Below are 11180 nucleotides of genomic sequence, written 5' to 3'. Positions count from 1 at the left end.
TGATTTCTTGCTTCTAACCACTAGCGCATTAATTCCAGTTCTTGCCGTGACACTACAGAAGACAGTAGAAGATGGCCACTTCAGGATTGCGCGTGATTGACAACAAAGCTTTTCCTTGCAGAAATATCTGAATAGGTCTTGAATACCTCTAGGAAAAGTTTTCAATTCCACGAACTGATATCCAAATTTTTTGTTTTTTTCCTAGAAGAACTTTGAAGGTTGCATTGAAAAAGCTGTTCGTAGAAAAGTCGGGGCATGATACTTATATCGATCAAAATAAATTATTGAGTGTTTACTGGGAAAGCCCCTTTTCGATGAATTCTGCGATAAGGAACCAATCAAATGGTTTGTCTCTGTAACACTATCGTATCGAGAGATCTAATTAAATGACCGCAATGTACGGAGTAAATGACCATTACAGTGGTATCTTCTCTAACGACGTTTACGCTCATACGAAGAAACTGTGGCAAAGCCAAATCTCTAGGTTAGTAATATGTTTCTTCGTTTTCTATAGCTAAATTAGCTCTTCAAATTTACGGAATTTTAACGTCTAATCCTCTGCTCCGAGTAACGCGCGATCCAAAAATCTGATCTACTTACATTCAGTTGGTGAGTTCGGTTGTCTAAATATTATTGTCGTTATTCGGCGCTTGTTTACCACCTTGCTTCGAAACCTTCATGTCTGATCAATCTTGTAAATCTGAACTGTTTTTTTTTTTTTTAACTGAGAAAAGTGTCTTGTGATCTCCATGTAATAATCATTCGATCATCGACTCTTATTGATAACTTTTTCAGAATTGATCTATTCATGAAATGACTGTCGGTCTTACCCTTAAAGAAATCAGTTCAAAAAATGTTTCTAAACCAGTTTGCAATCATCCAAGTTAGCACAGTGTTGCACCACGAATGGATATTTCTCTGAGGTTCCGCAGAGAAAATTCATTTTGTGACTGAATTGTGTCTGAGAAAACTGTAGATATTGTTTATCAGCTGATATAATTTTAAAAAATGTTTTGAGAATTTTTGACACTTGATTGTTCCTTCAATTACGGAGTTACTTGCATGCATCAAATGTGAACCAGCAATAGCCAACGATGAATAATTTTTTTTCCGAACTCAAATAGGAGATACTTCGTTTTCAGGGAAAACAACATACACACGAGGGACTCTTTCTTAGAAGAAATCTGATATGTTTCATTTACAACGCCGTCGTATTCTTGAAAAGGTCAGGGCACGATGAGGACAAACGCTTTATTAACTGCACAAATTAAAGGGAAAGCTGTGTTTCTACCGTGACACAGGGTAGGGAGCAACAATTAGAGTTACTTACTCCTTTGCGAAGTTTAATACTAAACTTAAGAACAATGTGCAAATCTAAATGGAAATAATAAAAATAACAATAGCAAAAGAGACTGCAAACAAGAAATTTCATCAGAAGCATCAAAGGTCTTTTAAAGTTTTCCTTCCATTTTCCGAAAACTAGCATGATTTTTGTAACGTGGATTTCTCAGAAAGAGCTTTGAGCAAAATACTTGTATTTCACATCAAACGCATTAGGTTTAAGTGTTCTTTCAAATTTATTTTATAAAGGAAGACTGTGAAAGATTAACAGTTTCTTTTAGCATTACATCTGATGGTTTTATCAGTAAATGACTTCCCGTAACCGTGAGTTTCAACCGCTTCTTTTGGCATCCACGGCTTTTAAATGATGATAAATAATTTGAAATTGCTCTAGATAATTTCGCGGGCTCGATAGATAAAAGCAATTACTTTGCTTTTGTATGAGGGAGGACTAGCTAAGCTTCAAGATCAGAGATCTCGAGGAAAACAAAGGAATAGACGCCGCCAAATATCTTCGACGAAAAGCAGGAGCTTTAGAATATTATTAAGAAATTAGAGAATGAAGGATCCATCCAAATTGATTCAATGAATAAAAAACTTAGCAATGAAGGGCAATCATGAAAGATAAGCTTCGAAAAGTTGAACATCCTATAGCTTCGGTTTTTATTTACCACGGGTGATATCAGTGTGGAAATTTTCAATAGCCTTGCACAGTGAGATAGAAACCTGCTAAAGCCAAAGACAAAGATATCTTATCTTTCTTCAGAGTCCAATCTTTGAGCCGTACGTTCTGCAGCTAATGTATTATTTTAATCCTTTAGAATAGAAAGTTTGCATTTACCTAAGTTTTCAGGTCATTTTTATGTTTGACACGGGGATAGTGGCGATGCATAAAATTACAACTGATTAGGAAAAATAAAGTCGATCGAAATCGCCGTCAGTAAAGTTCAAAAGGGATTTCTGTTTCCATCATAATCTCAGCTAAATTCAGTAATTTAGACATACAAATAGAAGAGGCTAGAAAATGACCCTCTATTCCAAATGTTAAGAAAATTAAGTGAAAACAAATTTTTGTCGAGAGCAAAACGTTGCTACTCGTTAATTACAACACAAAGCAATTGTAAGATACCAAACAAAGCTTACAAACATTAACAAAAACACGCGCAACAACAAGGACGATAACAGCATGCTAATACCTTACATATTTGCCGTGTGAGAGTGCTGTTCAGAAAATTGTCTTTGATAACGCAACAGCAAGGAAAATGACAGCATACTTACCATATGGGAGTTCTGTTCGGAAATTATCTTTGATAATATTTCTCTTAGACAGACTTTAGGAGTTTAATTTTCTTTATGTGTTTCCACGGGGAGACTGATCCAAAGATGGGCGCCATTATAACTAAAATCTACGCTTTACGTGGTCAGTTCTTGGTAGGGGAAGGGATATTATGAAATTAATTTTGCCTTTGTGGTCATCGTAACGCAAAGTTCCCGGAATTTTAAATACCTTACACTTTAGGTAGCCAGTTCTTGGTATAGGAAGGGACCATATGAAATTTTGCCTTTGTGTCAAAGACATCGTAACTCGAAAATATCTGCGTTTTAACTAAAACTACGCTGTAGTCAGTTTTTGATATGGGAAGGAACAGCATGAAATTTTAACTTTGTGTCAAGGACATCGTAACTCGAAATTCCCGGAATTTAAACTAAAACTGCGCTTAAGATCGTCAGTTCTTGATATTGAAAGGGGAGATGAAATTTTGCCTTTGTGTTGTGAACATTGTAACTCAGTGTTCCCGGAATTTTAACTAGAACTAAGCTTTACGTTGTCAGTTCCTGACATGGAAAGGGACAACATGAAATTTTGCATTTTTGTCATAAACATCGTAACTCGAAAATCCCGGCATTTTGACTTAAGCTAAACTTCAGGTAGTCAGTTCTTCGTTTGGGAATGGCTAACATGAAACATGTTTAGCCTTTGTATCGAAGACATCACAATTCCCAATTCCCGGAATTTTAACTTAAACTAAGCTCTAGGTAGTCAATTCTTGGTATTGGAAGGGGCAATGTGAAATTGTGCCTTTGTGTTGTGGACATTGTGACTAGAAATTCTCTGCATTTTAACTAAAATTACGCTTTAGGTGGTCAATTCTTGATTTGGGAAGGGAAGTTATGAAGTTTTGCCTTTGTGGACATCGTAACTCGAAATTTCCGGAACGTTAACTAAAACTACGCTTTAGGTAGTCAGTTCTTGGTATTGGAAGGGGAGATGAAATTTTGCCTTTGTGTTTTGAATATTGTAACCCAGTGTTCCCGGAATTTTAACTAGAACTAAACTTTCGGTAGTCAATTCTTGATATGGAAAGGGACAACATGAAATTTTGTATTTGTGTCGAAGTCATCATAACTCGAAATTCTCGAAATTTTAACTTAAAGTAAGCTTCAGGTAGTCAATTCTTGATATTGGAAGGGACAACATGAAATTTTGCCTTTGGGGGATTGGACATCGTAATTCGAAATTCTCGGCATTTTAACTAAAATTACGCTTTAGGTAATCAACTCTTGATATGGGAAGGAAAGTTATGAAGTTTTGCCTTTGTGGACATCGTGACTCGAAATTCCCGGAACGGTAACTAAAACTGCGCTTTAGGTAGTTAGTTCTTGGTATTGGAAGGGGAGATGAAATTTTGCCTTTGTGTTTTGAATATTGTAACTCAGTGTTCCCGGAATTTTAACTAGAACTAAGCTTTAGGTGGTCAATTCTTGGTATCGGAAGGGACAATATGAAATTTTTCCTTTGTGTTGTGGACATTGTAACTCGAATATCTCGGCATTTTAACTAAAATTACACTTTAGGTAGTCAATTCTTGATATGATAAGGGAAATTATGAAATTTTGCCTTTGTGGACATCGTCAATCGAAATTCCCGGAACGTTAACTAAAACTGCGCTCTAGGTAGTCAAGTCTTGGTATTAGGAGGGACGATACGAAATTTTTGCCTTTGTGTCGTGGACATTGTAACTCAGAGATCCCGCAATTTTAACTAAAACTAAGCTTTAGGTAGTCAGTTCTTGGTATGGGAAGGAACAACATGAAATTATGCTTTTGTGTTGAAGATATCTTTTTGTATATCAGTGGCTTGTGCATGGAAATTAATGGCCTGTCTCGCTTAAGTGCATACAACGAAACATGACGAGGCTGTTTTACAAATCTCATGCACTTAGGCCTCCTTTCACGAGAGTTTTCCACCGATGTCAATCTTTCTCCAGTTGGTTTGGTTCATTTAGATGTCATCTACATTATTGTTTTAAAGATTGTAATTTTTTCCTTGAGGCAATCGCCATAAACTCTGTTTTGGCGGTACAGATACCTAACCTTTTAGCTTTAAGATTAAGATCAACATGCTTCCATTTATTATTGACTTGAGTCTCAAGATAAGCTAGTTAGAGCCAGTAACATTAGTGTGGTTGGCATTCATTCGGTGGTGAGAGCTCATATTTTAGCAATTTAGTGGTTCATTTAGGCGGATCAGGGAGAAAGGGGGCCGGTTAAAATTATTCACTTTTGGGGAACAGTTTAGGCGGCCCAAGGTAGAAAGGAGGTTGTTTACATTGCATCTTTGAACACGATTCCAGATCATCTTGCTCAAGGCAGGAACAACATATACATTTGTTTGAGCGGTTCCCCTCTAAACGAACTTCTTAAGGATGATACTCAATAGTTCCCCCAAAGTTTTTTTTTTTTAATTGACGGGGAGCGCTGTGAAACATCCTGTAGAATTTCTTAGAAGGAGAGCAGATTAGGAGCAATGGACAAAAAATCGTTTTCTGAGGGTGTAATCAAGAAATTTTTCCGATATTTACAAAACTGGTAAAGCTAAGTTTAAGTCTGGTCTAAAATAGGATTGCAAAATGCTTACGAATACTCAAGCGGGTCTAGTGTTGTAGTCGCAAATCCACAATTTATTCAAAAACTCTAACAATCGAGATCAGGTCAGACCACATACACTTCTTAACCTTTGCACGATTCGCTAAATGGAAAATATACGAGCGAATAAGTAAACCTTGGAATTTCCAACACTGAACTGTCTCTTCATCCGACTTAAGAACTCAAAATATGTAGGAGCTTTTGTTAATCCGCAGTCAAACTAATGAAAACAACTACAAACATGGCGACTCATTCTCTTCGTGTTCGCTCTAAGACCGCTGTGCCTTTTGGGAGGCACATGCTTCCCAACACTAGAATAAGAAATCGTCTAACAAATGAAAATATTCAATAAAAATGGTAACAACAAGTGCATGCAAAGCTTTTCACAGTACCAACGGCAAATCATCCTAATAATTGACCATGTACACCTTCCCGCCCCGCCCCCTCCCTTAGAAAATTAGCAGCGAAACATTTCAAAGGGGAAATGGTTAATAATAGGCGCTGAAACAAACAGAGATGAAGCCTTGACCTTTATGTGTATCACGTGCACAGAAGCCTTGACCTTTATGAGTATCACGTGCACAGAAGCCTTGACCTTTATGAGTATCACGTGCACAGAAGCCTTCTTTATTCGTATAACCAGGTCTGAAATACCACAGTCAAGACTTTGGCAGAATCATAGCAAAGGGTACCGGTGGTATCGAGCAAACCCCAGCCTTTTTGGTGCAAAGCTTATCGACACTCGGCAAAAATCTATGAACGACAAACATTACACAAAAGAGACTTTGGACTTTCACATTCAGCATGCTAAAGCTGCTTTTTATTGGTTGGCCTTTTTCCAGAGTTACCCAGGAATTTCACTGTTCGTATTTCCACGAATTGAAACTAAAAATGCGAACCAATCAAATAAGCTTGTCTGTGATTAAACAGTATACTTTACAGAAATCTGGTTGGTTCTGCAGAGGAGGCTCAGTGACACGTATGCAGAGGAGGCTCAGTGACACGTATGCAGAGGAGGCTTATTGACATGTAAGCAATTTGATTTCACTGCATTCGTGGATCAGAGTTGCGGAGTTTTCCATCAAGCGGTTAACGAACTTGCAGGAAACAGGTAAGGTGAAGCGGACCCGATAAATAACAAGGTTTTCATTTGTTTTTACTGAAGTTAGATTTCTAAGTCAGCCAATACTGTCGAAGCTTAATCTGTCATTAGATCGGAGTATATTCGCGAGAAAATAAATGGCAAACTTTTCCTTCTCGAACTCGCCGGAAATTGAAGGATCTTGGTCAACTTCGTCCGACTCATTTTTTAATTCAAGTAGTTTCTACTCTTCCCCGTAAAATTCATTATCATTACGGATTTCATTGCAGTCATAGATCAGTGTTGCGGTAACTCGGACTGAGTTAAGCAGGATCTTTCGCATCACAAGGTAAGCCTTGATTTTGTGCCCTTTTTTTCATTCTGTTAGTAATACTGAACAGGCTTAATTCATAATCGTATCGAAAGAGAAATATGTACATAGAAGAAGACCATATAAAGCGAGGTAACCGACAAAGGTACTTCCGTCTAAACTCAGCGATTGGTGAATGCAAGAGAAGTTTAACCTAATCCTCCGGATAAAGGGTTTATCTCGGTGGAATGTGACGAGCTTGTTTGCTTGTGGAATAGTTTTATCTTTTCTACATCGAAAGTTGTTTTTACAGGAATTCAAATAATGAAAATAATAGTTGGTGAATCTTGGTCAATATCGTCTAACTCATTTTTCAAGTAGCTATAGATTTTGCTTTTTCCTGTCGAATTCATTTCACTAACTTATTTTATTGCAGTCATCCGCGGATTACTGTTGCTGTAACTCTTAAGCTGACGGCATCGTAAACAGTTGACTTCGGTCGAACAGTATCTTATACTTCAAAAGGTTAGTCTTTCAATCTTTTACTCATAGCATTTTAATTCTGGTAGTAAAACTGAAATCGAGCATGCTGTGCTAAATCTATTTTCACATCAAAATAGACACTGTTCATCGAAAGTATTCAAAGCGAGTGAACTGACAAAAGTATTTAAATTTCATCTCAGTAAATCTTGGCGATTGGTGAATACGGAAACGTTCAGACCTATCCTCAGGAAAAATGGTTTGATCTCAGCGAAATGTGACGAACTCATTTGCTTGCTGAATAGATTTTACCTTTTCCTATCGAATAATGGGTTGACAGGAATCCAAATATTGAAAGGAATTGAAAAACATCTAAGAGAAATTTCTCGATTACTTCCATGTAAACAACAGTAAATTATTCATCGCAGTAACTGTTTATAAAATAATTCCCCAAAATATTGTGCCACTATGGCCATTACTCGTTTCTTAGAACTGTCTTAGTAATTTACTATTCAAACATTTTGCTAATAATGATAGTTGTATGACAACAAGCCATGATCATCTCACACCTGAGCTGCAATTTTAGCACGGGATTCTACCTCGTGCTTTCCACTGAAATACTAATTGAGCACTACTATCATCTGAGCTGAAAATTTCAAATTTCAAAATTTTGACAAGCTTGCCCCTCGTAACATACCGCATGCAGCAAGAAATTGTTTGTATTTCTAAATTTTGAGATATCTCAGGGGTTTGGAAAGCATTTCAATTTTGATATGTGTTTGACATAATTTATTTAAAAACACTCGTCAAAAGCACTATTTTTTTTCTTGGGTGGTATTTCTTAAGCCCAGGCCATACCACTAAAAACTCCGCTTGATATATTCTAATAATAAGGTATTTGAAATCGTTAAAATATAAAAATGTCTAGCACCCATTAAATTTCTTCGCCGCAGTAACTTCAGATTGTAGTGTGTTCTCACATAGATTGCGTGAGTGGGTCATTGGTCACGGTGTCTTTCAGAGAGTGCAGTTATCGCCGGTTACGCCTTATAAAATACTGTAGTTTGGTTCTGAAATGTTAATTAGATTTTAATGGCTCAAGCTCTCTAAACTAAAATATAAAACAACAGAATTAAATTTTTTAAAAAGCGTTTACCATTAAAACGTTGAACACTATGATATTTAATCTGTAGTTGTTCACCTCTTTCGTCGCGAGACAAGGATTTGCCAGATTTTAGCCGTTTAATCAAAATGTTAAGAGTGTCAATGACTGATCAATCAGTGTGTTCTAAGAGCTCTGTCCCGCTATCTTTCAACCTAAAATGGTTAAAATCTAAGATTTATGAAATTACTAATGTAAGGGAGTCAGCATACTGATTTGCATAATTCGGCTGTCACGCTAGCAAATTCACCAAACGTTTGAAGTCACCACGGTAAAGGAAATTAATAAGTGCCAGATATTTTTTATTTTTATGCTTTCAAACATCTTAATAGAAAATATCAAACGGAGTTTTCAATGGTATGGTCTAGACTTAAGAAATATCACCCAAGAAAAAAGAGTACTTTTGACGAATGTTTTTAAATAAATTATGGCGTACCTGTGAGTTAACACATATCAGAATTAAAAAATGTTTTCCAAACCCCTGAATTTTCACACAATTTAGGGATAAAAACCATTTCTTGCTGCATGCGGTGAGGTTGTCAACTTTTGCAATTTTCCATTTTCCATGGAGGAGGTCAAAATTGGGCTTTATGCAGCTTGATTATTGTGAGCTCTAAAAATTCTATTTTAACGTATTTCCAGAAACCAATGTGGTTTTATTTCCTCACTACCAAAGATAGTTTGATGGGCAAAGTTTGCGGCAAAACTTTGTTCCGATGCGAAATGCCCGGGACAGCTCTTACAGAAATCGCCGCTTAAATAGGCTAATGCCGCGCGGAGATTGAAACTATTGAAAGCGCTGAATGACGTTGCAATACTCACCAAGAAGCCCTTTCTCTAAGTAGAGGGGGAGGTCAATATACTCTAACCTACAAACGAAAATGATAGTCTTCTTCTTTGGACGTCTTAGAAGTACATTTCCAAGCTCAAGATAAAAATTCAAAGACAAGCCACCAAAAATGAGGAGGGGGATAGATACTATTAACGTTTAAGACTACTTTTTTAAAACACCATTTGCAAGGACAGAAGAGATTTGCTCTTCCTTCCCCTGGCAATAATTTGAACAAAAATGTGTCCATTCAGTAACGCACAGAAATGGCTTGCGATATTAACAATGAACGACTAGGTCATCTTTCCCTCACAACGTGTAAACTAAAAGTCTGAATATTTAATTGTAGAGAGAACGCCTGAGAATGGAGCTTGAGCTAGAGAAAATCATTGGCAAGATCAACCTTTTGCCCGAAGATGAAAAACAGCAAGATAGGAGAGATTTAAAAGAGCTTCAAGAGAAAACAGAGAGGATGAATTCCAACGCGAAAGAGACTGCTGAGAGTCTTCGTACAGCGGCTAAGAAACTAGACAACGTGTGGAGGGACTGCAAGACAGCACATGCTGTTGGAACCAGCTTTGGAATAGTGGGAGGCCTTCTTTCAATCGGTGGAGGAATTGCAACATTGATGACAGCGGGGACTGCTACTCCCTTGTTAGTAGCAGGATTGTCTCTTGGAGGCGCGGGAGCTACTACAAACATAGGGACAGCCGCCGTCGAGTCTCATATAAACTCAGCTGAAATCAAAAAGGCAGAAAAACAATTGGACAAGACTAGGAAAAGTATAAACGAGGTAAACAGGTTTGTCCAAGAGGTTTTGATTACGAAAGAAAGAGCAAGGCTCATATATATTTATTACCTTGCCGAAACCCTGCAGTTGGGAGGTCCTGTGGTCTTAAAGATCCTTCGTGAGCTGGTGTTTTTCGTCGGAGGAACACCTACTAAAATGGCAATACAAGTAGCAGAAACTGCAATGGCCTGTGCACAGACAGTGACTCAGGCTAGTGCGAAAGCTGCAACCAAAGGTGGTGCTCAAGGAGCGGGAAAGGCAGCTGCGCAATCTGTTGACGATGTGCTACGAGCAACGGGTCAGGTTGGAGCACAAGCTGCTGATGACGTAGTCCAAGCAGGGGCTAAAGCGAGCACCAAGGCAGCCAGTAAGACAGTCGGTAAAGTCGTCATTGTGGTCAATGTTGCATTTGTGGTGTGGGATGTCATAGACCTTGGCTTCACAATCAGCGATCTCGTAAAAAACAAGGGATCTAAAGCTGCAAAATCTCTGAGACAAAAGGCAGACGAACTTGAGAATGCCATGAAGCAGTAAAAATCAGCAAAAAGGAAGAATTCGAAACAATTTTCAGTTATAAACATAACATTGATCTACGTTGGCGTGAACACTTTTCATGCGTTAGTTGCATTTGGTCATTTTTTATGAGGAAGTTACATCTTAGGACTGCATTATCGGCATTTAGCGATTTTTATTTTTTATGTGGCCTCTTTTGATTTTTAGAGGGATAGGAAAAGGCTGATTCAATTTTGTGTATTCAGTGAAAAGAAGCGTAATAAAATACTTGGATATTTTAAAGTGTGTACCTTCTGAGGCCTTTTGGGTTAACGCCTCCGTGTAAGGCAAAATTATTTAATGCTTTCCTTTCAGTGAGGAGAAAGACCATTTTCATATTCTATCTACGTTCCCAGTTTAGTGAGGGACAGCGGCTCAGCTTCAAAGAAATCTCTAAATACCCGAACGCAATGACCCTTGTAAGGAACGCTTGGAACCGATTCTAAGATAATTACAGTCCCAACTTTTTCAGTCTTATGTCTCTTATTGTAATGATGCGGAGTCCAAAGTCATTTTAAATTCTTTCACTTTGTGAAAACGGAGCTTTATGAAATGGTCAAAGTGGCAGGTATCTTGGCCCAGATAGTCCTCACTATAATAGAGCCGACCACGTGGTCAGGACACGCCTGCTCGTATTCCATCCTTATCTTAATCATTTTTCTCTCGTTTGGCGTGGGTTTTTGGGGGCTCCACCTTCATGGAACATTT

At 37.8% G+C, this 11180-nt stretch overlaps 1 protein-coding gene across 1 annotated transcript; it reads left to right on the top strand.

The window, feature by feature from the left end:
• Nucleotides 1-423: 423 nt before the first annotated feature.
• LOC131783279 (apolipoprotein L3-like) lies at nt 424-10693 on the top strand. Its single transcript, XM_066159272.1, has 5 exons — nt 424-484; nt 6256-6379; nt 6640-6698; nt 7096-7184; nt 9480-10693. Exon 5 carries the CDS (start codon nt 9495-9497, stop codon nt 10452-10454), a length of 960 nt encoding a protein of 319 aa, XP_066015369.1. The 5' UTR covers nt 424-484; nt 6256-6379; nt 6640-6698; nt 7096-7184; nt 9480-9494; the 3' UTR covers nt 10455-10693.
• The last annotated feature ends 487 nt before the right edge of the window (nt 10694-11180 follow it).

This window comes from Pocillopora verrucosa, chromosome 12 (genome assembly GCF_036669915.1).
Source record: "Pocillopora verrucosa isolate sample1 chromosome 12, ASM3666991v2, whole genome shotgun sequence".
In the NCBI taxonomy this organism is placed as follows: domain Eukaryota; kingdom Metazoa; phylum Cnidaria; class Anthozoa; order Scleractinia; family Pocilloporidae; genus Pocillopora; species Pocillopora verrucosa.
This window is presented reverse-complemented; position numbering and strand designations above follow the sequence as displayed.